General features: G+C 38.3%; 1 protein-coding gene and 1 pseudogene across 2 annotated transcripts in view; one reads left to right on the forward strand and one right to left on the reverse strand.

Annotated features, from left to right (window-relative positions):
* The window catches only part of THSD7A (thrombospondin type 1 domain containing 7A), a 280,481-nt gene that overhangs the window by 49,131 nt on the left and 203,899 nt on the right, over positions 1-27,451 (reverse strand). The window contains exons 7-11 of one of the 2 annotated variants that reach the window (XM_040964690.1): positions 25,959-26,153; positions 14,862-15,096; positions 10,077-10,192; positions 3,883-4,015; positions 2,575-2,678 (exon numbers count right to left, since the gene is read on the reverse strand). In XM_040964690.1, the coding sequence (XP_040820624.1) occupies positions 2,575-2,678; positions 3,883-4,015; positions 10,077-10,192; positions 14,862-15,096; positions 25,959-26,153 (783 nt within the window). Of the gene's footprint in view, positions 1-2,574; positions 2,679-3,882; positions 4,016-10,064; positions 10,193-14,861; positions 15,097-25,958; positions 26,154-27,451 lie in introns of both variants that reach the window. The other variant, XM_040964691.1, reaches the window with a different exon arrangement.
* On the forward strand, positions 7,238-7,418 carry LOC121145942 (annotated as a pseudogene).

The following is a 27,451-nucleotide window of genomic DNA, read 5'->3' on the forward strand; positions in this document are numbered from 1 at the left end:
GAGAATTGTGGTGTACATTTCTAGATTTTTCTATTATACAATGTGTAGCTACAAATGAGGGGGTAAAATGTTTTTAATAAATTAAAATATGGTTGCAGATTCAATTGCATCTGAAGCTGCATAAATTTACTCAGCAGGAAATATGTGCTGAACATCAATATAAAAGTCAAATAAAAACTATCATGTGCCTCTTGAGACTGAATTTCCTACATGATTTAGACCTTCCCTGTAATATCTAGTAAATAACTATTATAAGCTTGAAACATTTCCATTACTCATTTCTGTAAGATTCCATGTTATCTAATACCACAAACAGATTGCAGTTCACACACTGTGGGTTTTGAGTAAATAAATCTGCCACTTAGAAAAACTACCATTGAATATGAACAGAATCATGCATAATCATAACAATGTTAGGAATGTTACTGGGGAGTATTTCTGGGACAGCTGACCAATTATATTACATTGTAATAATGCACATGCTGAATGCATGTTTGTGATTAGGACAGAATCTTACTGTTAAATAGCAGTAAAGGTACAATGGTAACCTTGATTAAAAAGACCAGCCACAGTGCCTGATGTCATGACACAGTGGGTTAAGCTGCCATATGCAATACTGAAACCACATGTTGCAGTGCTAAAGCACAAAGCAGGGGTAATCGTAACAGCCTGAGACTGATAAAATAGATCAATGGAACAGAATAAAAACCCCAGACGTGAACTCATACATCTATGACTAACTAATTTTTACAAACAAACCAAAAGCAACCCAAAGGAAAAGGACAGTGTTTTTAACAGATGGTGCTGGGAGAAGTGGATATATCCCTCCAGAAGTAAGAAACGAGACTCCTAACTTTCACCTTATACAAAGCTCAACTCTAAATGAATCAATGACCTAAATGTACAACCTGACATCATCAAATTATAAGCACAAAACATTGGGATGCTCTGTAAGATATTGATGTAGGCAGAGACTTCTTAGAGGGGACTCCCAAAGTACACGGAATTACAGCAAAAACAAACGAATGAGATCAAATCAAGTTAAGAAGCTACTGCAGGAAACAGTCAAAAAAGTGCAGCAACAACCAATAAAATAGGGAGAAAGTATTTGCAAAGTACACAACAGGTACAGAACTAATAGCTAGGATTTACAAGCATCTCCAGAAACTTCACAACAGCAAAAACAATCTATTGCCATTTAACGCAATGCAAACAAAAAACTACAAAGAGATTCCATCTAACTGGTGAGAATGGCCTACCGACAGAAACAATCATTGCTGGTGAGGATGTGGAAAAAGGTACCTATTCCACTGCTGGCGGGAATGTAAGCTAGTGTAACCCCTGTGGGAGTCAGCATGGAGATTCTTCAGACAGCTATTGTTATGACCCAGTCATGCTATTCCTGGGAATACATCCAAACAAAATGAAATCCGCATTTGAGAGAGGTAACTGCAACCCCATGGTTCTATTGGCGCAGTTCACAATAGCTAACACACAGAAACAATCAACGATGATGAATGAATAAAGAAAATGTGGTATAGTTACTACACGAAATACCAAACAGCCACAAAAACAGAAGGAAGCTTTACTGTTTGCAACAAAATGTACCCAGCTGCAAACCGTCGTGTTCGGAGAAAAGAGCCAGTCTGCCAAAGACAAATATCATATGTTCTCTCTGACATGCAACAACTAATACACAGGACTCACATAGGAAAAAAAACTCTACTTTGGAGAACGGCATACTGGGAAATAACAGATGTATATAAAACAGAATAAAAGAATAGAGTAGTAAAATTTCTATTATTACTTATAATTATACTTATTTTTTTACACTATCTTATTTTTTTCATTTCCTTACATTTGCAATGCCAGGATGCACCACATACCAGAAAGTTAAGTCTCACAGTGAAATGAATGAATATGCTAGTGCAATAACTCGGGGTCAAATAGTAAGAAGGGGATACATGAAAGGGGAGTGGGAGAAACAATGGACTATCCATGTAACTCTGCACTGAGGGAACAAAACAAAGAATATAAACAGGTTTGGCTTCTCTGCTTCTGGCTCTCTGAAATCTCTGCCTGGAAAAAGCACTGGAAGATGGCGCCTGTCACTGGACTGCACCTACGTGAAACACCCAGACGCAGTTTTTTCCTCTTCTATTCACCCCTCCCATTCCCATGTTCCCCTCTACTCCCACCTTCCCTCTCTCCCTCTTTTCCTCTCCCTCCCCCATTTTACCTTTACAATAATTAAAATAAACCTGAAAAATCAAACACCAAAGAAAGAAACTTGGGTGTACCATCTCTTTCATAACCAATGGTGGTCCTAAGTTTCTTCCAGCTATGAATGAGGAAGAAACACAGGAGTTATGAGCTAATGTCTAAGAATAAAACATAAAATTTAAAACGATAAGATTCCATGGTTTTGGTGTTTTGTAGAATGGACCATAGCAGATTTATATTAGCTCTGCTCGGTTTGACAAACACCGAAGAAGCAAACGCATGAAGCTAGCAGTGAAGCTGGTGATGGTGGAGAAATGAACAGCAGAGAAGCTACAGTTTGGGGCCGCCTACCTCTCGCCTGTCTTCCAGGCCCACAACCCTCTTGTGCTCCAGGGCTATCCTGCTGCACGCTCCAAGGTACTAACTGGCACCTGCGCCATTTGTGAGTCTTCCATCTACAAGAAAAGAAATCCAATAGAGAGAAGGCAAAAACACCAGATAAATGGTTGAGATGGAGCAGCATGGAAACATGCCTTTGGTCAATGTAAACAGGAAGCTACTAAATAATGCTCACTCCTACCTAAATTAATTTAGACCCCATTGAGATGTGAGAACCAACAGTAACTATAACTATACTTTCTAGGGCAGTACAGATGAGAGTGCATCGCTGTCAGCTTATCTTGGAATGGACAGAGAATATTTAGCTTTTGTGACAATATTAGGACTACAAACGTTTCCCAGTGTGGTACACAGCTTTTACATAAGGTGTATTTACTCGAGTTATGACACTGCATTCAATTCACAAGTCTCTGGAGTAGTGCTCCTCTCATTGGCACTGCAGGAGTAACTCAGCAGTGGCAATTACTATATGGTTCATAATAATGGATTTTGAAAATAAATATGCTTGGTCATATTTGTCAGTGTTGATGAGCCAAACATACAATTGCACTATTTATTATCTTGGAATTAAAGACAGACATATTAAAATGGCAAATTATGCATTCAATTATTGTTCTGTGATTATGCATTCCATCAATTGATGTCATAATATCTCATTTGTTGTCAGGGTTTCAATTATATAATACATCAAGTTTCAATTAGAGGTCTTCTGTCTTAGCAGTAAAGGGTCCACATTTCTCTGATTATTAAGATGATATATAGCTTCAATGATTATGATTTGCTTTAAAGAGGTCCAATTGCTTTGATAAATTAGCATGATGATCTGTCTTTCCATAATTATAATTTACTTTGGGTCTACCATACATGATTTTAACAGACATATTATTAGCACCATTGAGATAGAGAGGTCAATTCTTGAGCCAGAATACAGAAGCAGGCTCTCAGGTAAGACACAGTGAAGTTAATCCCCCTAAGTGGAAAACAAGCACTTTCCAAACTGTGTGGGATTCACCATTATTAAACCACTTTCTCCACTCTTGACAGTTCATATCAAACTAAGATTCTCTTGCAACGGCTGGAGCTAACGACACAGCTCAGAGATTGGGACAGGGTTTGTCTCTTGGGCGATGATTATTGTATCAGGGCAGCTCTCTTGAAGAGCCAAGGAATGGCAGCTTCAGACGCAAAGAGCCCCAACACCACGGACCTGAGCCATCTTCTCAGCACACTGCTCCCAGGGTTGTCCTGCAAGCCCGTTACCTGTAGCTCTGACACACTGGAGGGGCCTCGCACACCTTCTCTTCATGGAGGGGCTCCGTGCAGTCGCGGCCCCCATTGGCTGGCAGCTGGATGATGACCCGGTGCCGAGACTGCTTCTTGGCTCCAGTGCCCCCTGCAAGGAGACAGCTTTTTAACTTCTGCTCTTTGCACTGACAAAACTTCTGCATACAAGTCTGCATAGAGACATCACACCGCATCCAGCAACAGGTGCTGTGACATTCCTGCAAGCTCCACCTCGTCTAATCATTTACTGATTCTGAATGCTTATGTGAAAACCCCCATCAATTGATACTTAAAAATATGAAGAACAGAGAAACAATTTCCAGTCAACTAGTCTTTTTAATATACAATTACAAAATAATTGCTTTTTTGTGTACTTTTTTTTTACCCTTGTGAAATGACAGGTCTAATTAAATTATTTTCCTCTACCTTATGTTTTCTTTCATGCCAGTTCACAGCATGGCTTATCACATGGGACTCATACACAAATAACATACCCTCTGTAGGATAGATTCAGTATTATAATGTGAAATTTATTTCTTTTTTATGCACTTAACTGAAAATACATAAGCTGTAAATTACTCCAGTGACTTATTATTCATGTTAAAAAGCTCAAGATTTTCAGTACAGGTTGCATTCTAAACATCAAGGCTCTAAGTTACTGTATGAAAATAGTTTCCTCAAGGCAGACTTCAGAAAGGCAGTCAACACACACAAGTACTGCAAATATCTCCAAATTATAAAACATTAAGAATTACCTTCAAAGAACAAATCAAATCGACAGTATTATTAATATGAGGCCATTCAAAAATTGCTAATATTAGAAATAACTGATAGGGTGTTTTATGCTTAATAGAATGGATTTTCATCTACAATATGTGCGCATTAAGAATGAATAGCCACATGGTGTGGCTTCAGTTACAAAATAATGCCCTAAAGAATTATTTTAATTGAGTTCCTAAAACACATTTAAATTCTTTCGCACATTAAATATATGGTACATGGATTCTAAAAGACATTAAAAGATTTATAGTGCCCCAACAAAATGCTTAATCGGAAATAAAATGAAAAAAAAAAACAGTTATTGTGGTAGTGAAGAATATGGTTTGTCAATTAGAAATTTTCCACCATGGGACAACATGGTTTAGGCAACTGACTCTAGTCAGACACCAAGAAGATTCCTGTATCAGCTGGGAGAATGGACCTGAAGAGTGATTCACAAATATCTGACTACACAGGTCAATTTCATCAAAAACAACAATAGATTTCAGAGACTATTTCCAGAGTTACAGAGATCTGGGTGTGGGAACGTGCTTTTTAAGAAGCATAGTTAATTGTAATGAAGGACCAGATTTAGATCTGCTTGAACACATTATGTCCCATGTACTATCTCAATTTAGGATTCTGGGTCCACAAGTAGCTTTTTAGGATTACTCCCATTGGGCAAGGGGAACTGGTACTACTATTAATTCTATTAACTATTTTAATGAATAACTGAAATACTATAGGTAATAGGGTAGGGATTTAGGGGCTGAAGCATTGGCAGCAGAGAATTAAATTACTAGAAAATATTATCATGAACTTTTTATTTTAATAATGCTAGTTTGAATGCCAGTACCAAATGCAACCTACTAAATATGATTAATCCAGGGAAGATGTAAAAAACACCAATAGGAATTTTAATAACTCACTAATGCGGGCTGTGTCCATTATACTCACAATATTCAAGTGACTCCTGTTTTAAGGTGTAGGTGATAAATTCCTCTATAACTCAGAACTAGGAAACATTTTGTGTCCCTTGCCCATCTGCTAAGAAATGATTGTGCCTATATTTTTTCTGTTTTTGTCACCAGAATCTCAGAGCTAATTTTCCTCTGAATTGTAGAAGCTCCCTGCAACTTCGATTTTTGTAATAGAATTTTCCTCCTTGATTCTTTCAAACCCTTCCCCAACCCCAAACACACAAGCATAATTCACTACCATGCTCAGTCTTTTGCATTTTTCTACTTTTCTTTTGTTTTTATGTTATGATCTGTCTTTTATAGTACATGTATATGTAATTTACATACTAAATGTTCATGCTTGACATTTGTTTGGCACTGGGCAAAGAAACAAGAATTTTTGTTTGTTAAGTTTGCTTGGGTTTTAACAGAGAAAAGATAAAAAGAGCCAGACAAATAGATCTTTGCTTGCCAGAAGTTCAAAATTTTTACAACCACTCTCCAGTCTTTCTCTACCTTCAGACTGGACAGACAAGGAATTAACACCACGCAATGTGGAGCAAACAAGCAGCAGTGAGTTCAGCATCAGTGGCATCTTACAGACAGAAGCTCTGAGTCATTAACTGTCTAGATGTCACCTGGTGTTTAGCCCAGGCTATTCCACGTTGGGAAGCAGCAACCAAACATTAGTGCTTCAATTCTACTTCAAAGCAAAACAGACCATCTACTCTACAACTCTCAAACATTCTCCTCGCGCTTTCTCATTACAAACCCCAAGTTTGTACTACATGTAGAGGGCGATGAGGGCTCTTTCCAGTTCTTTGATTCCACAACAGCCATTCATTTAGACTCATAAAAAGTTCATACTCCTTAACCTTGGGGATCTTGCAGAATACAGCTTGTGACCTGATTAGGGAAGAACATTTCAAAGCCGTAACGCTCAGAGAGGAAGTTAAATGCGGTTGCACTAGAAGTGTCGTGACATCCACGTTTCTACCCACTAGCAGGCTGCAGCTAAGAAACTGCTGTACACTCAAAATGACGGCACTGTAGGGTTCATCCAGGTTACAGAGTCCCCAGAGCTGGGTGCACACAAAGCACTACAGCACACAGGGAACAGAGAACAGAATGTTTTTCTGACTGCTGGCAGCCATCAGGGAAGCCAGGAAGGTTGCAAACAGGTACATCTAGGACCTATGGAGAAAGCAGCCAGAAAGAAGCTTTCTCCTGAGTGTTAACTGTTGGCAATACTGCCAGCTCTCTGTGTGGCACATGGCACTCCACCCAATCCATTAGACAATTCTGGACTGGTATACAAGGTGGCCAGAGAATGTTATAGAATACATAGGACTCAGGTGTGCCTTGGTGGCCACAAGTGCCAGTTCCCAAGGGTACAGCAAACTTGTATATCATGTTAACCTGCTAAGATTTGCACAAAGCCTTTGGTTTCTTGCCAACAAATGAGCTGGGGACTACTGTGGAGCTCTGAGCATTCTGAATTCTTGCTGGGTTGGTGAGGGTGCCAGGGACAGATTCCTTGGGGTTCATTGAACCATTCCGTAAAGCACCCAGGAGGGATTTTGACATCTAGCAGATCCCAAACCAGTCCACACATCACTTCTCGGCCTTTTGGCTAAGATCAAGTGTAGTATCCAAACCAGTCCTCAAGCACAGGGATATGTGTGAGCTGATAACTGCAGCCACCATGGGAGTCCCAGCCTTGGAAAATGCCCCACGTTCTATCACAGCAATGGTGCTCCTCACTGTACAGCCTGCAGAGGGCGCCATACCCTCCAGCTGCACTGTTACCACAAATGCAAGGAACATTTATAAAATTCACATTGAACAAGTCATTTAGATCAAGCATGTCTGCTATTTGTTAAGACTGGTCTGCAGATAACGGCCATGAATGCTTTGTCAATTCCTGAGACTTAAAACACAACTGAAAGCATAATAAAGTTTGAAGACTAAGTGATGGTATATCTTGTTGGTAATATATTAAACTGTAATTTATCTTACTATCTTTGTCTTTAAACATGTCAGTGTTTAAAACATACCATATACTATAATAGGTGTAAAATAAATTCTTTAAAAGAGAGGGAAAAAATAGATTCTTCACTAATTACTTGCATTGGCATACTTGGAATTTTAGGCCTTTAACAGTTTCCTGTGTTGGTATAAGTATATATATTTATAGATACATAAGATTTTATTTTAAATTCTGCTTACATAGATGAGATGGATGCATACACTTGTGAGTCTCTGGTTGGGGGGGAGGTTCAGGTATGGGGGAAAGTGTGCGTTACATGTGTTAGTCTTTTTTTCCTCCTGTGTCCACCCGGGAATGGGGGACAGTCAGTCTGTTATATGTGATTGACATGTAGAGTTTCCATGTATCTTCATGCTTTAGCATCTGAAACAGGACTCACACACCGTGATTGCTTAATAAACATTTGACGAATAAGCAAACACATTTACTTCACTCTACTGGATAGCTAGCATCTTATCAATTCCCTTGCAGTCGTGAGCATATGGCACCCAAGTCTGTGCGTTAAAGATTAATTTTAACAAGCTATCATTTGTTTTCAGTTGGAAACAATGGCATGAGAAAAAAAAAATTGCTTAGAGTGTTTATCCTCAAAACTTTTTTTTTTTAGGATAATGCACCCGGAAATGAATCCCACTGTGAAGGAGCCCAGAGAATCCCGGGGTACACATTCTTTCGAGCAGTCACAGCATTCTCTCAGATTTCTGAAGGCATCTGAGATAAACTTCATCAAAGAATTTACTTGCTGGAAAGGTTTAAAGGGTGGGAAATCTGAGTTGTTCATCTGAAAGTGTGGAGGAAATGAGTCGGAGCAATAGACTGATGGGAAGCTACATGGGAAATGCTTCATACAAGAAGAAACGTGTAAAGCGGTTCACAGATTTAGGGGGTGTAATTTTAAACACTGATTTGCAACAGAACAGAACAGACATATCTGTAATGTCCCTTCTACCACTGAGGTGATAAATACAGTGAGGGAAAAAAATTGGTGCAAACAGAATTTTGTTTTATTGTAAATTCTTTTTTTTTTTAAAGATTAGAGTTACAAATAATTTATACCATTCTTTTTTTTTTTTTCAAAGTTTCTCTGAAAACTTAAGAAAACTGCCATAGTAAGCTAACAGGAGCACCGGTTGGAATACTAAACTTCATTCTACTCAGTACTGGTCTTTGTTTGCTTTGATTTTCCAAAAAGAAGGGAATAATGCTTCCACAAAAAAATTCTTCTTTCTGGAAATCTAAGCTATTCAACTTTTCTGCAATTTCATACTGAATTTTATTTCTTTGCAGTGATTTTTTAAAAGGAGAGTAGCATCACACTTTAATGAGCTTAAAACTCTTAAAATTTAGATTACAGCTGAAGAATTAGAAACACCCCTTTTCTGAATTAATTTTCTGCAGCTATTATTTCTCCTGCAACATTCAGCTTTCCTTAGCACTTTTTTTTGACCTTAACATGTACAGAGTTAATGGTTATGGCTGCTTTTTCCTACCCAAAACTATTTAAATGGCTCTTAAAATAAGAGTTTTCTGTTTTGCATAGTTTAGAGTTTTAATTGTCTCTGATATCAAACTCTAAACTATTGTATCCAATTGAAAAGCATCCAAAATAACTTAAGTTTAATGATGCAAAGTAAGAATAAACTTGTAAAAAATGCTCCATTTTACATTTGTAATGTATAAAAGATTAAAATGATTTTTGGCAATTTAAAATAGTTGTTGACTAGAATTTGATTCTTGAGTCTAGTGAAAGGCAAGAGGCATAAATAAAAGCATAAAGATAATTTAAGAAATACGGTCTTTTTATGGGTAGAGTACAATAAGGCAAATGAGAACACTGGCATCATTTGTGATACTGAGAAAATTCACTCAGGTGCCCAGTAAGTCACTTGGAAGATGTTCGCATCTTCCCTCTGCGGCACGTGATACACAGGAGTCTGCTAGAAATGAAACCAAACTAAGCCAGGCATCTTATAAATGTCTCATGGCGTGGCAAACACTGCCAGAGAAACAATTTCGTAATTCTCTCTCTTTGGGACTGCATAATCGGATCTGCAGCAAATGTGATCCCATGCTGTCTGTTGCCCTTAAGTAGGTTGGAAGCAATGTGCACTAAGAAGCTCCCTCTACAAGCTTTGTGAAATACTTAAGACTACATACACTCTTACAGAATTCTGGTGAAAAGTAACTTTATTGCTATAACAGTGCCTAGAATCTTTTCGTTCTGATCTATATCATAAAATGTCAAGCCAAAATTTCACACCCCTAAAGTATCTCTGAAGAGAAAGCCAGAGGGCATAGCATTCAGAACACACCGGGATTCTACAGGCACAAGAGGAATCAGCCAGATCCTGAGCGAGCTGAGGGGCCACAGCACTCAGCCTGCAGAAAACTGTTGGCCTTACCTTCCAGACAGGAGGAGGGACATGGGGTCCAGTCACTGAACGGAGTCATGGCACAGTCCTTCCGGCAAGGCAGCAGGCACGGCCGCACCGTCTCTGGCCGCAGGCTTTCTGGACATCTGGAAAAGGCAACAAAGCTATTGGATCTCTGTGGTGAGCCATAAACCCAGGCAGTCTATTGCGTTGGGGACCTTCTTTCCTGAAATTGTGAAATAGTCACTGAACCTTAGGAGCTGGTCTGAGTTCTAACAGTCCTGACAAAGCTTCCTAAGGGAAGAGATAGGTTGAATAATAGTAACTGTGTGTTTGCTAGATCAAAATATCAGCATAAGTATTCTTATGAAACATAACTACAGCCTATACTCTTGTAATGATCCCTTCCTTAATTTTGTAGGTGCTCAAATGATCAATTTAAAAGCCCAAATTCAATAGCTTTATATATTTTTAGTTAGCAATATAGTTCATCAAATAACAAAATAACAAAATTGTACAAGGCATGCTGAGAAATAGTTTTTGCTTTATTCCTATTTTTATCTATTCAAAATTTTTGTTCCATTTTGTTTCTTTTTAAGATTAATATTTTTATTACTTGAAAGTCAGAATTACAGATAAAGAGGGAAAGAAAGAAAGTGAGATTGATCTTGCATCTGCTGGTTCACTCCCCAAATGGCTGCAACAGCTGCAATCGGGCCAGGTTTTATGCCATGAGCCAGTATCATCCTATGGGTCTCTTACATGGGTAAAAGGGCTCAAGGATCAGAGCATCCTCCACTGCCTTTCCAGGCCATACACAGGGAGCCGGGTTGGGAAAAAGAGCACCTTGGACTGGCACCCATTTGGGATGCCTACACCACAGGTGGGAGGATTAGAACACTACCCCACTGTGCCAGTCCTGTGACCCTGGCTTTAAATAATGAGGTTTAAAATGTCTTTTGGGGGTATGCATTTATGCAGATGGTTAAGATTGCAGTATTCCACAGTGTATTGCCTTGTTTGACATCCCTATCTGGTTCCTGATTCCAACTTTCTACCAATGCAGATCACAGTAAACAATGGTAATGGCTGAAGAAGCTGGGCTACTGCCCCCTGTGTGGGAGATCAGACTGGAGTTCCTGACTCCTGGTGCTGGCTTAGCTTTGCCCACTGGGATTATCTGAGAAGTGAACCAGCAGATAGCAACTTTCTCCATCTCTCAAGTTTAAACCCGTTTTTCATATCTTTATAAATTATGGGTACATTTTTTGGAGCAAAAAGAGTGAATCCAGCTAAGATAAAGATAGTTAATCAGTAGCTTAAAGAAAGAAAATATTCTATGCTTAGGGCACATTATTGTGAACTTATTGGAATTATTAAATACATATACAATATTTTAAATACATTAAGTATATTAAAATATATTAAATATTAAATATATTTAAAATATATTACAATATATTGGGAATGTAAAAGAAGATTAAGATAAAAAAATCCTGCGATGTCTTACTTCTAATAGGCACAGTTTTCATGTCCTGAAAGGATAGGGAGCTGACATATTTATAGTTTTTAACTATACTATCTTATGCATTTTAAATATTATAAATATGACTCACATTTCTCAATTATTGTCTGTATTTTCATAGTCTAGTTCTACAACTGCTTGCATTCAAATGTTCATTAACTTTAACACTAGAAAAGATGTATATTAGGAAAAGAAATTATACTATAATTCATATAATTAAAGGCACTTTCCTAAGTAATTTCCCTTGGAGGTTATATAAATTTCTACCAAGTAAGCTAGCAGGAAGTGAAGAAATAATGAAACCACTGCTGTAACTCTTGTTTGAATAAATTGGCAAATCAGTGGGAAAATGGATTTAAAAATACTTCACATGAGAAAAACCAATTTTTTGTAGGTCAAGATAAATTATTTTTTTATCAAGTTAATCAAATTTTCAGAATTCAATATGAGTAAAAACCTCTATTATCTATTTTCTGTATTTTCTTTGTAGCATTTTGGTGATACTTCATTTTTTATTATTTTTTACTAATGTTTATCTTCGAGTCCTTCCTTCATACATAAATGCTTTGATCTACACAGTCTCTTCTCTTTCACTTTAAACAATAATGTTTATTAGGAAGAAGATTTTTAAAATAGTGAATTCCATGTTTCAAAAAGACATAATCTCTGGACAATAAGATGCTGGACTTTATGCTAGGTATATGCTTGCAACGAAGGAATCTCAACTGAACTTGAACTGTGGTTATGCAGCAAGGTGGAGGAATCCACCATGGGGGGAGGGTTGTGGGAGGGGTGGGGGAAATCCCAGTACCTATAAAACTGTATCACATAATAATAATAAAAAAGACATAATCTCCTTGGATTACAATGAATCTGAGGTTGGATGTTCCAAATCTCTGACTATTCACAGAAATGCAGATACACATTACAAAAGTTAATGTACTGTCTGAGTCATGGCCGTGACTGGGTTTACCATTCAAGATGCATTCTCCATCAGGAAACATTTTGCGGAAAAACTCATGTATTATCCAGTTGATTCTTTAGGAACTATGGATTATTGATCAGTAATTATTATAGAAATGACTCATTTTCAAGGAGCCACATTTATAACAGGGAAAGAACCTAACTCAATTGCAGACTCTTCAAATATCAGGCTAGAATAAATCAATGGAATTTACAACATCCTCACTGACAACCTCCAAATACCTTTATTCCACTTCAGTTTAAGAGCAGCCACAGCAAGATATTTAGTTAACTCTGGAAAACAAAATTACTAGCAACAAAGCCACTGAATGAGCACACAAGGATAAATTATACAGCCTAGATTACTTCCAATCATATCAATTCAGACTTCCTTTGGTGAGGCAATTGGTTCAGTCAAAATACTTCATTTCTGCTTTGTACTATTTGTATTTAGTGTTTGTAGTTTGAATCACAGAATTGATTTTCCCCCAATTCTTATTCAAGGTCAAATTAAATAGATGTGATAGGAGTTGAAGTCTGTTACTGGGAGGGGAGGTACAATCAATAGCATTGATGTTACCATTGCACAGTAATCTGTTTTATGAAGAGGAGTTTAAAAAAACAAGGTTTCTATTTGCATTTGTGTTTTAAATACTTAGTATTGGACAGAATTTACCTAATGTAACCTAGCATTTAGAGAGCCGGGCACTAACAATTTCTTTTGAATTTGCAGTATTTGCTTAGTTTTCCAGAGTTTTAAGGACAAAGAAAATCCATCTGATTTAACAAATACACAGATGCTTTCAGGTCACTGAATAAAGACAGCAAGGGTAAAGTGAGCTTGCAATGTATTATGTTGGTGGATTAACATGGGGGCTTCAGGGTATATTTCCTGTTGAATGATTTAATGGCATTAATCCAGCAGAGTCTTTCACACATTGGATTGCGTATATTTATGCCCATTACTGAACATAAATGCTTTGCAGTTTGTGCCAGTGATGAAAGGTAAGGGCAACACTGAGACTGTGGACCAAGGAAGACAGCGAGCCTGCGTGTATTGCTGCACCATCCTGATCCCATGCAGGATGGTCCTGCACAGCCACAGTGACCATTCTGCCTGTGTTCTTGTTCCAGCAGTATCCAAAATCTAGCAGAACTTACGATGTCCACTCCTGCTCTTACTGCCACTGAATTTTGATACATGGCATGTATAGCTTCTTAAGTTAGATTCATCACATTCTTGGCATACTTTTGATTAAAATAATGCTTTGGGGCTGTGTAACAAGCATGTAGAATAGTCGCTCAATTTATTCGAATGTCTCTGGAATCTATGTTCTAATATGTTTCTCAATTTCAAATGATACGTAAACAATTTACTTGTATGGCAAAAACATTCCTAGTATCTGGAACCTGACCAGTTTAAAATAACTCCTAGTGGGGTTCTTATTTAGCCTCCCTAGGGTTTTTCACATGTTCAGACACATCATTTTCATTTCATTTGACCTCAAAATATCTCAAATCCTTAGAGATAATGGTAATTTACAATGTTTATTGAATGCTCAGAGCACTATTTCTTTTTCATTTCCACAAACTTCGAGACGTGAGACCAGAATTAATGAGCTGGCACGTTGAAGAATCAAACATTCTTCAATTAGTTGGTGAAGCATCTGGATAGCAGAGTATTTTTACTCCTGCACAAAATTGACCGGCTTTACTTCTCTTGGTTCCCGTGGCTAACATCATCTAAATGTCAAATGATACAGACTTTTTTCCTCCTCAAAAGGAATATTCTCCTACCCCAGGGCTCTCTTGGAGGTAAATGGTTTATTCATTTAACCACTGAACAATGTAATAGGTTTGATCTCGGTATTTCTGATAAAGTATTTTCAAGGAGAAATGAAAGGCAGATCATAGGAGGCTGTTACCCAATTAAAGCAGCATGGTAGCTTCCACAGCCTATGGGTAGAGCAGAGGCCATTGATGATTGCCACTGTTAGGGCTTCATATACTGTCATTATTGATCAGCCAAGCCTACAGCAAGCACCTCTTTCCTGGCCTCACTAGCTTAACAAAAGCAGAAAGCACCACTATAAAAAGAAAGCAGGTTCCAGGTAGGAAGATTTCTCTACAATTTATGGGTCCCAAGATCATGACTCTGAAGCTGTTACAGCTTTATCAGCTGCCAACATTCAAAACAAACAAATCTTACTCTTGATGACAGATATGACAAGCATCAAACAGCTCTGTTTCATGAAGCAAGCGAGGTCTGAGCCAATCCTCCGGATGGTTGGATACAGGATTTACCGCTGTCATTCTAAAGCCCTTACTTTTTGGGTCCCACTTGGCCCACGTTGACTCGCACACAGATGACTTTTCTTGTCTGCATGCCGACAGAGCAGGAGGCCTCCCCATTCCAAGTTGTGCTTGTATTGAAGGATGAGACTGAGGTGTCCTCGATGCACTGACCCCAAGGACCAGTCTGCCAGTGGTACACGGTGCAAGGATGCTCATTACAGCTGCGCACCTCCTGCAGAGCACTGGTGTTTGGGCAGCGAATTCCACCTATAAAACGGACAACAGAAGATCAGATATGGTTCTGTTGGGAACCCTAGTGTTCATTATTCCTCGCAATTAGTATGAACAGCAATTATGTCGTTTTATTTACTTACTTTTAGTGCATAGAATGCGTCTAGCTGGAAAGTGGAAACATGGAAATTCAAAATACATGCTCATCCATGTTACTTGACAGGGTTTGAATTAATATCTAAGCTGGACGATGCACGTGATATTGATCTTGAGGTCTGTGGAGCACCTTGCAGAGGTGCCCCTGTTCTGAGAAGCTACAGATGAGGTGTAAGTGAGGCCCATGTGATGACTGACTAAGAGAAACAGGGCACTGAGCCCTTTTGGATGGATACAAAACGAAAACAAAAAGTGCTTTCAAAAGTCAATCCCTAAGCGGAAAGTCTTACATGCAGAGTTTAAAATCCTGCCTATTTGAATGTATCAGGCTTTAAAGATGATTAGAAACAGAGATACTAGCACCGAATACTTCTTTAGGATCTTGGAGTGCAATCTACAAAAGCAATCAAGAAACAATGCTGTGTTTCTTCTGATTTCAGATGGCAGGAGCCACACAATGCACCAACAGCTTATGCTTCTCAAGGAGAAAGAAACAGCTGCAAATTGTGACATATTGGTTTCTGATCAACTCTGATTTTTGCTGTATCCTTACTGAAGCAGCCTTTTATGACTTACACCAAAAAAACTGTCTTAAATCCCTTTACTTTCTGAGTATCACTTCAGGTCATTTTAAATGTCGTATTCATTGAAATCTACATTTTCTGCACAACATATGTCTGTGACATCAAACACTTTGGTGACACAATATTTTAGATTGCTTCTCTTTTGTAATACACTTATTCCAATCTGTTAGTTGAGATAACGTGTCAATGAACATTTCAAGTAAGCAAACCAAATTCATTTTTTTCCTCAAATGATTCTTAGCTGATTTGTTTACTTTCATGTAGAATCATGGGATGACCTATTTCCATAGAAGTACAACCAAGTTTACATATAGAGGCAACAACCACCAGCTCCTAACAGCTGCTTGAAAACAATGGTTTTAAGATACATCTGGTGTAACTTGCAATAATGTTACAGAGTAAAAACAGACACACTTTATTCAAAGAATGTGAGGTAGGAGTTACCATTCTAGTACTCCCCAATGTACTCCTTCCACTTTGTAAGTAAGGAAACCTCACTTTGTGTTCATAGCCCCTGATGAGCTACAAATTATTATAAAGATGCAACCAACTAGTTTAAATCATGAGAACATGGAAACACTGAACACTGCTCAGCAGCCCTGTGCCTGCTCACCAGGCAGCTTGTGATGCCAATTTTGAAAATACTTAATATTGTTAAAAGCAAGCTGTTGGGGGCCCGGCGTGGTGGCGCAAGTGGTTAAAGGTCCTTGCCTTGCACGCCCGGGATCCCATATGGGCGCCGGTTCTAATCCCGGCAGCCCCGCTTCCCTTCCAGCTCCCTGCCTGTGGCCTGGGAAAGCAGTCGAGGACGGCCCAAAGCCTTGGGACCCTGCACCCGCGTGGGAGACCCGGAAGAGGCTCCTGGCTTCGGATCGGCATAGTATCGACCCGTTGTGCTCACTTGGGGAGTGAATCATCGGACGGAAGATCTTCCTCTCTGTCTCTCCTCTCTGTATATCCGCCTTTCCAATGAAGAAATAATAAAAATAAATCTTTTTTTAAAAAAAAAAAAGCAAGCTGTTGGGTGAATGTTCTGCTTACTGTATTGGCAATTTGACCCACCGGGATTTTACACAGTCTCTGAATGTTCTATGAGAAATAAAAGAACTACCTCTTCATGTCGCATGATGGGAACCCCAGGGAACCGTCACAGATATTTGTGATAGTAAATGCAGGGGATGGGGGAGGAGGCTGCTGAATTCAAGAAAAGATGGGTTTTAGATAGCTGGAAAGAAGCTTCAAAAAGGCAAAAAAAAAAAGGGGGGGGGGAGGCAGGCTTGTGGTCCTAAAATGGACGATGACCCAGGAAGTCAGTGATAGATAGGTACATGGGTCACCAAGTTGATGAGTGGACACACCCTCTGCAGATTCTGGGGTATCACTTCCCTAATGATTAAGGACATCCCTCTAGTCAGCAGGTACATCAGCAGGGAGTTTATGAGAGAGCTTAGCTGCAGTTTAGAGTCATTTATGCAGTGAACATGGTCAAATGGCATGTCATTAATGCTTCCTGCTTCATGAGGTGAAAACATCTGTCAGAGTACATACCCCATCCTCCACGGCACAGCTCCACCACCCTGGCAGCCCCAGCAAAGGAGCTGAGGATCTGAACAGAAAGGAATCCTAAAATTAACTGGGAATGACCAGGCACTAGCTGCATCCCTGTCTTAATTCTTAGATAAACACGTGTTAATTGCAGATACTTGTGTGTATCCATAGTTTTAATAAATCCTTCATGTTTAACAATAAAATTACTAATCTTCAACAAAAATATTCCAAAACTCATGCTTTTCCCTATGAGTCTAAGTATGTTATAAAGCTCTGATTTTAAAAACCCTGTATTGAAAATGTGTTGTTGGCTTTGGGAACCAAAAAAAAAAAAAAAAACAAACCCAGGAAAAAAACTTGCACAATTTCAATATAACACATCAAGGAACTTCAAGATGGCTGTTACATTTATAGGCATATATTTTCTTGCCCCAATTCCCATTAAAGCTGCATCTGCACTTTTGGTTTAATGTTCGGGTACTCACAAAGATAAGACCCAAAATGGTCTTAATTATAACAACGGCAAAGTAATTTTGAATATATGGCTTGCAGTAATCAGTCATTATTAGCATCATCAGTTTGTCTGGGGAATAATTTTATGGTAGAAGAATGGACAAACAAGCATAACACTGAATTTATCTATTATTTATGAGAATATGTAATTCCAGACATCTGGGAATATGTCCACATTACTGGGAAAATTATAAAATGTGACCTAACACAAAATCAGTAATAAGTGTAGTTTTCAAAAATATGCCCTTCCTGGTTAGATCACTACTTAAATATTCTATGATTCTGTGAAAGAGGACTTTATAAAATCTTGATGAAATTCTGCTATATAAACATTTATGCTTATATAAAAATACTAACTACAGTGTGAAAATCTTGTTCTAGACAAGAAAAAGTGACTTTCCTTCCCCACAAGTTCATGAAAGTTTGATTACAATGTATTTGAACAGATTTTTTTTTTTGTTTCTGGATCTAACATTGATATTGTTACAACTTAGATGATTAGGTAAACAGAAAAAAACTTGTCCCATGCAATGCTTGAATACAAACATACAGAGTGCTATGTGTGCTGTTGCTATGGGATGCTTCAAAAGATATCAAAAGGGATTAGACTCAATGTTTGTTGCTCTCAAGGTCATTATACAGAAGGAACGAGAAGGAGTGGGGGCTAAGAAACATACAAATGTGCCCATTCTGGATAGCATGCAATAATTACATTTGGCTTAATTGGGATTCAAAAGATAGAATTCCATCACTGTGGGGGACATGAAAATTGCATTAGGGAGATAGGAGCCTTTAAAATCGGCATTGAAGGAGTAGGATTTTCAACTCCAAGAAAAGGGTAGATGGGAAAGGGGGATTTTTTTCCTAAGCAAAACAAATAAACAAACAAACAAAAACAAGGGCAATATGTAGACACAGTAATGACTTTGGGAATTAGTTATGTTGAGGCAGTCAGTCAGAAACAAGGCAGTGAACTGGTATCTTCTTAGGAAGAAATGATTCCTATTCTACGAATTACAGTCAGTTCTAAGGGTTTATTACAAAAAAAAAAATCTTTGTTAGACACTGCAGCTCCCCTCTGACAACAGAGCATTGCTGAGAAAAAAGCACACTGACAATGGTGTGCTTGGGGAAGTGAATGGGAAGAGTGTTAGCTACAAAATAAACCAGGAAACAGTGCTTCAGTCCAGCTGCAGTCCAGCTCCAGTCCTGGTTTTCTCTTTACACAAAGAAGCATTTGCACCATGGACCCTCCCAAGTCCTTTGTAGCAGTCACAGAAGGACAGGTTGAATCCCTTTTCAAGGTAAGCAGTGTGAAGAGGAGATCGATATTTCCTTAGCCCAGCAAGTGTGATACTCAGACAGATACACATGTACATATGTAACACACACACACACACACACACACACCCCTTAGTGGATCCTGGGTTCTCTGAATCATCCATAACACGTACGTGCCTTCTAGATCTCAATATTTAAAATCATTTGTCTTTATACACTGAGCAAGCTAAAGCAGTATTCCTTGACTTAATATTTTGCACTGCAACATGTGATTTTTGAAAGCTGCTAATTATTTGTAGAAAATGGCAACATTCTATTCTGATCTGCCTCTATCCTCTGCATGTACACAGTAGGTATAAAAGCACATTAATGTTTGGCTGGTTCAGTTATACCAGGTCATTTTGGACCTTGTAAAACTATTCTCTAATTTTTCACTCTGTAGAAATAATTAACTATATAACGAGAATCAACAGAAGTTGTTACTATATTCAGCGGGTAACATTTTGGAAATGATTTTTTTTTCCTCTTTTAAGAAGATGCTTGTTAAAGATATGCCACAGGGGCTGAAAATATTGAGACCAAAAATAATTCAACCTCAGTTTTTGATTATTTGGTTCTACTGAAACCTACTAGCATTTATTAAAAAATTATAGAGTTTAGCTCTGCTCCCAGCTTTTTGATAGCTTCCCCAATGAAACAAAAAATATCTTCCATTTCTGAGATACTTTCTTCTGCCTCCCTCATCCTATTACTGATACTTTACACTGAATTTTTAAATTTGCTCCATTGCGTCCTTCATTTCCAATAATTTGACTTGATTTTTAGAGTTGCTATTTCCTGTGTGATATATTACTTAAATTCCTGCATGTGCTTCTCATTGTTAATAAGAAGCTTTGTAACAAGTATTTTGAATTCTGTATCCTGTTTTCTCCAGATCATCCTAACTCTGAGGTTGGCAATGGATTTTGCTCCTTTGCAGGGAGTTTTCAGTAATATTCCTTGTGCCTCAGTCTCTTCTTTTGCTTTTGGTCATTGTGTTTCTGGTTAGCAGATTCTTCTTCTTAGAGCAGGTTTCTAAGTGTTGTCACCCACAGGTCTGCAATTTGATTTTACTTATTATGATTGGTGTCCAGTTCTTTGCTTGCAGTCACTTGTGCCACTCCCTCCAGTGAGTTTCAGATCTGGGCTCTTATGTTAGACTTCCACCATGGACTCCCCAGTTCCTGGCTCACCACATTTCAACTACTGTGATCCCCTGCTGGGGCTGCACCATTGTTTGTATAACCTTTCTCCTTGACAGAGAAAAGGAATAGCACCCATCAAAATGAAAGGCAAATGTGGAAATCATCCCAGTAAAATAATAGAAGACTAAATCAATGAATCACCCATTGCTAAATGACAGGACCAAATTGCCACCTATTTATGTTAACTGTTAAGGTAAATAGCTTAAACACATCAATCAAATGTCATAGATTATTAGACTGGATTAAAAGAAAACAAAACAAAACCCATGTATTTGCTGCCTACAGGAGACATATGTCACTGACAAAGATCAGCAGAAACTACAACTCATGGATTTTGATGTTTTTATTTCAGTTTCATTTCTTCAAAACTCTTTCTTTTTCTATTCGAATTCATCACTGCTTCATAGATCATACAGTAATCATTCTCTTCAACAAGGTCCTTGATTTTCCCTTTCATTTCTTCAGTAACACATCAGCCACTCAGTAGCATTTGCTTTAACTTCATGGAGTTCTAAGTTTCTTTTTTTTCTTGTTGTTGACTTTATTTTGTGGCTTTTTATTTAAGGGGATATACAATGTGCAGTGGAGACTATCATATCCAGTGACATGTTGTTTAGCTTCATGGCATTGTCAATTTCTGTTTTTCTTCCTGTTGATTTTTTTCTTGTGGCTTTTCCGGCTAGGGGATTTCCAGTGACTGAGTAGTGGAGACTCACGTCCAGATATGAGGATACGGAGCAGTGCGCATCTCTGCTTCCAGACTGGGGTTGGACTTCCAGTGACATCGTTAGATGTGTCTTGACAGTGAGATGCTGGACTCTGCCATTGTCCATGCCCACAATGATGGATTTATGAGTATTTATAAAGAACTACAGTACAGTAATAATACAAAGGAACTCACTGGAGGAAGGGATTTGGGAAATGAGTAGGAGAAATCCAAGGGCGTATAGAACTGTACCATAAGATGATAATAATAATAATAAATGAAAAAAAATTACAGAAATTAAGATTGAAAGATTGAATCCTTTCAAAGCTTCCCAACACAAATTTAAACTTTTGAGATAAATCATATAGTTTTGAACAATATCAAGAAAATTCTTGTTCTAAGTTATCATACAATATAAAAGTTATCAATTTTATTTAAGCTCAAGTCAAGGCTTAAGAAGACACAGATACACACAGATGATATTTTAAATGAATAAAATGATTTTTACCTTCTGCAGTATATAAACTGTCTCCATTTACTTCCACTTGCAATTTGGTTTCTAAATGACAGCATTTCAATAAGGAGCAGGTAATGTAATCCAAAGTTGGGTGAAAAGCAGACATATACAAATTGCTATTGTTTCTTCTTTGTTTTGAATTCGAACCAACATCAGAGTTGTAATCAATGAAATGTGCAGTAACAGTAAGTATTTTCCTGGACCATATGAAAAAAACATTTTTGAGATGCATGGGCATTTCCTGCAATCAAAGGCATTCTCTTTAAGCTGCCTTCTGTGGGTTTCAGTAGATTCTCTCTTTTTGGGTGTAGAGTCCTTCAGATCTATCTTGTGTGTCTCTTGTCCCTGTTCTAGAAATGGATATTTCTCCATGGAGCCCTGGCTCCCCTTCCTGGAGAATGGGATCAGAAACTAAGACTGGGGCCTTGCTGCTCTCAGCTCTTTTCAGTGAATGTGGCTACTGTATGCTAATAGGTCTTAACACATATATCACTTTGTCTATGTCTGTATCCACATACTGACATTTACATCTGTCTGTACAAATTAAACATCATGATTATACACTGACATCTTCCAATTCCAAATCAATACCCCAGGGATTTAAATGTTTTCTTTCTCTGCTAGCATATATGCAGCAACCTTTGCTAGCATTAAGGAACTTGACTTCCACATACACTTACTCAGCCAATCCTCATCCTTGCCTGATCTCCTCTTACCATCTCCACTGCTGCATTCTTGGGCTTCCTTGTTGCTCTGTGTATGTTCTGATGCACTGAGTCGGGCCATCTAAAACCTTCCTTCACCCTGCCTAGCTCTGATGCCCCACACTCACCTAGCTGGGTTCCCTGTTCACTCTGTTTGTACTGGGAGATCCTTTGGCCAGTCACTGCTTTATACTCTTCTATTCAACCATGTGCAACCAAGTCTTTACCCCACTCAGTGACTCGAGGCCACCTGTAACCTCTTCCCCTGTAAGATATGCTACTTATCAAGATGAGCTCTGCCAAGCCATTGCCAAGACCAAATACAGATCCTCTTTCTCCACCCACTGGCACATATGCTCAATTACTTGGCTCTACTCAATGACTTTTTTGGATAGAATCATCCAGGAAGTCTAGAAAAGAAGGAAAAGAAAACTGAAAGAAGAAAACCGTGTGTAATGTGAGGAAGAAGTGCTAGTCTATGATTCTGTCCCTAAGAACAACAAAAATAATAAAATCACAGCATCCTAATGTTTGAGAGTGGACTGGGGTCACATGGAGTTGTCCTTTTTCAAATGCCCATGGATGTAGATGTATAGCAACCTAGACACATACAGTCAGGTGCATAAGAGTATGTAAATCATGTGTAAGACCAGCAGCAGCAACTATCTGCCCCTCCTAGATCACAGTGGCACTACAGACAGCCCCTCCCCTTGAAGTTAGGTACAGTTTGTTTTCACAGTAAAACATGGAGTGGGATTTATCTTAGTGATTAATCACCTAACTACCACATTGGTGTATCTTGGTTCCATTCTTAGATCTCATTTCTAACTTTAGCTTCCCACCAGTGCAGATGCTGAGTGGTGATGGGGATGACAGCTTACTTAACTGGGCTCCTGCCAGTCACGTGCAGATCTGGTTTCCATTTCTAGCTCTCAGCTCAGGTCTTGGTGCAGGTCCTAGTGTGGGCATGGAGGAATGAACCAGTGGATGAGTACATGTGTGCACTCCCTTCTCTTCCTTCTTTTCCTCCCCCCTCAAAAAAGGTAAGGCCCTTAACACAAATCACTTCAAAGTCTCAAAAATTTAATTGCTGATGCTTTAATTCAATAGACAGAACCTGCAAGGTCTCTTCTTCCCTTGGCAGGAGGCGTATGGAAATGAGCCTGCATGTGGGTGTGCAGTGGAGAGACAACTCCTGGAGGACAGGACGCCCTGGAGAGGCCCAGCAGAAAGGAAAGCTGTTTCCTTTTAAGCTCCTGCACTTTGGGACCATCTGTTAGAACAGTACTACCTAGTCTATCCTTTCTAATTTCAAGAACTTACATAATATTCAGTAGAAGGTTTACAATGGTAATATTCTGACAAAGAAAGTATAGATTGAAGCATTTACCTTAAAATTCAGACATACTTTGCCCATGACATATTCCTCTAAACTTCACCAGAAATTTCATCTTTAATTTGCCTACATATTATTTACTAATGTGGTATTCTCATTTGAAATACTCATGGGATTTTCTGATCCATAGGAAATTAAATATATATGGGTCAATTCTTGGGATATAACAGAAATGCCCATTTCATGGGAATTATGAAGCATTCCTCACATGACAGGGAAACATTTTAACACTTTCTATAGACACGGTTTCTAAGTCACTTTTCAAAAATGCTCCAGAATTATGAAAGACTTACTTTGAGTAAGAGAAATGCATTTTAATGTCCTACAAATATTGAACATTCAATGAACACATTTTGAAGGGTGAGTTCCTCATTAGATGCTTCATATATCAGTTTACATAAATTTTATGAACTGATACAAACAGCAGCGTATCCCCCACTGATAAAAGTTTTCTCTATAGTTTCCATTAAATTATATTTTGAATTTATGGCTATATGATTTAGTATATAAACATCAATAATTTTCCAGTACAACTTGCTTATGCTGCAACCACTAGACCTAATTAAGAATGATCGAAATCCCACCTTCTCAAGCTGCATGGATGAGCCATATCAAAAAGAACAGTCATAAATTTCTTCCTCCAAAACATTTCATGACCTTTCAGTGTAAAGCATCTTGTCTATAGGAATAATGATCTGGCAAGTTTTGCAAGCATGGCAAAATCCCTGCCATGTGACTCATGGGTCAAAAAGTCACTCATTACCAGTCACACAGCAAGAGACTGCAGCGTATAATGGACTTACAGGAAGTAAGGTGACCACAGATCTAATTTTAATGAAGCCCAAGACATAATCGGAGTTGATAGAGTTTCAAATTTGAATGTAATTCCTACAAGGTTAGATGTACTACTCGACAGCACAGGGAATATCATTTTCCTATTTAAAAGCTTATATTTTTAAAAACGATACACTTATAACAAACAGTTAAATTTCTCTTAAGGGAATAGGAAAAAAGTTGTTGGGCACTATAAAGAGAATTCCCCGTTTTCTCAAAGATGGACTTGTGTTACACGCAAAATTTTTCATGGGCAAAACAGTCACCTGTTAAGCCCAAGGTTGCTACATGTTTGTACAGGAATTATAAACACAGTTAACAACTTTCAGTAAAAAAACAAACAAACAAAAAAACACAACACTCTCAGTTGCTGTCACTAAAATACTTAACAGAAAAAAAAAATAAAAAGGTGAAAGGAGACAAACTTGTTTAAAATGTATTTTTTGCCGGGACACGTATAAATGCATGCTTATTCTTCAGCGCTAACTGTGAATGAAGCTAGTCATTTCATTTGATAGTATTTAAATAGCATACATGTATATTCTTGAGAAAGAACACGCCTTAATGTGAAGAACATGATTTACTTCTTTGCTTTCCTCGGTCCTGTGTTATTTTCCAGAAGGACAAGATTAACTATGACATTATGCCATCTAGTCACAGTGAGGCCTAATTACCATTTGGATATCAGCTTGGAGGACAATTACCAAGAGCCTTGTATTTCCTGACAATAAAGCTTGCAGGCGAGGTATGAATACGTGACAAACGTGTCTTAGCCAAAAGGGAGAAGGGATTTATGAACAAAATATTTTGAAGTTAAACACTATCTACATAGAAGACCAGGAATCTCAGAATCTATGATCAGAGACCTGACTGGAAGAAAATTCCAGAAAGATTTTGGTTTAGCAATAACCATGATAGTGCTGATCTTAAAAAAAGATTTTGTTATTGAACATGCATGATTTATTTGTAAGGAGATAGTCTGTGATTTCCACGGAAAAACTTAAACTGGAATGGCAAAAACCAAAGACAACAAAATAACTGAAAGTTTAGCAGTAATATTCAGACCTTTCCTGAATTTTAACTCTTTCAAAAAGAAAAAGAGTCATTCCCTTTATATAAATAAGATAAAATTTAAAAAAGAAAGTTGACCAATGAGAAAGAACTTGTATTGTTAGGAGGGGAAGAAAACAAAATGTATTCATTTTTAAAAACATTTCATCCTTTTCAAAAGATCTGTTTTCAAGATTACTACCAGGACACAGAAACAACCAGCCCTATGCGCCAACAGACATGAAGTCTCCAGGGATTACCGGATTTCTGGGAGCTGATTTTCATGGACTCCCATGTTTTCCAGGCACTTGGTTTTCTGAAAGGGACTCAAGTGTCTGGCGAAGCGGGGGGGGGGGGGGGGTTACCTTCTTCACCCTCATAGGCCAGGATGGAACGTGCACGCATCTGCTTCCCTTCTGTGGTTTTCCCCGAACAGGTGTGCGAGCAGGAAGACCATGTAGACCAGGTGCTGAGCACACAGTCCTTTGGGCAGGGGGCATCACAGGCCACGGGGATGGGGAGGATGGCATCTCGGCACAGCTGTCTGTCCACTTCTTCTCCTAGGAAAGACAGGGGTCCCAAAAGTCAATGTCAAGCCCATGCAGAATGAACAAGTGAAACGAGCGGACACACAGATAAACCAGTTCTTAGTTAAAAAAAAAAGCCAACAAAAGCAAGTCTGTTATACTCAGATGTTAACTTCAGGAACATCTATAACAGAGAGATGAGGCTACTTTTGTTTCCATAAGCATAAATTTTACATATATCTATGTATGTATATATATGTGTATATATATATACATTTCTCCCTAGCACATTCCTGAATGAATTTTTGCACTACAGACACTTGCTCTCTGAACAATTTTTATCCTTACACAATATTAAGCCTTTCTGCTTTACCCTGGCTAATGATTCTCCATCTGTTTAAATGTGTCCTTACCCTATTCTGCCATTCTGTTTCATGAGAAGGTATGATTCTTAAACCATTTTTTTTTTATTCCTCAAGTACCTGAAATGATCAGTTGGGCTGCGATCAAAACGAGGAACCAGGACCCTGATTCAGTTTTCCCATCTGGGTGCCACAGATGCAGTTACTCAAGGCCCTGCTGCTGCCTCCAGCGTCTGCATAGCTAGAGTCAGAAGTGAGAGGTAAACCCTCATATGGGAGGCCAGAATCTGAGCTGCTAAACCCAATGATCCCAGTGCCATTCACCAACCCAAGAGCATCACTTTAATGGATTCTAACAGGACAGAAAATTAGAAGGCGATCAGAAATGCTCTAGTACGTAATAGCCAGTGTTTAGTAGGGCTTTTAATCATTAGAGAAAATCAAAAGTTAATTGGAATGCATTTACATTTTAACAACCATTAGTTTGTAAGGTCCTAAATCATCAGACTCCACAATAGATGTAAAGTTGAATCAACATTACATCCTTCATTTAGTTATTGACCTGTGGGCTTTCTGAAATTTTGCTTGTATTGGCTTTGAGATCTGACATGCATCTTAACAGAATAGTTTGCTATACAGATAGTAGATATACACATAGGAAAGTGCTTTTTACAAGAATTATATAAGAATTATATAATGCATAAGTCAAAGTGTCTCTATAAGTTGTGCCTTACTTTAAAACCTTGGCTTAAATTTCTGATTTAAATATATGTTTTAAAAATTATTTTTATTTGAAAGGCAGAGCTGAGAGAAAGAATACAAGAGAGTGAGAAGAGGAAGGGGCGAGCAAGAGGAATGAAAGGAGGATATGGAGAGAGAGAGCGAGAAGGAGAGAACTACTGTCCTCTTGTTCACTCCCCAAATGGCCAGGAACCCCCAAGGTGCTTGGTATGAAGCTTCTTCTGCATC

The sequence above is a fragment of the Ochotona curzoniae genome, unplaced genomic scaffold (genome assembly GCF_017591425.1).
Source record: "Ochotona curzoniae isolate NIBS_2020 unplaced genomic scaffold, NIBS_Ocur_1.0 scaffold_3835, whole genome shotgun sequence".
NCBI classification, from domain to species: domain Eukaryota; kingdom Metazoa; phylum Chordata; class Mammalia; order Lagomorpha; family Ochotonidae; genus Ochotona; species Ochotona curzoniae.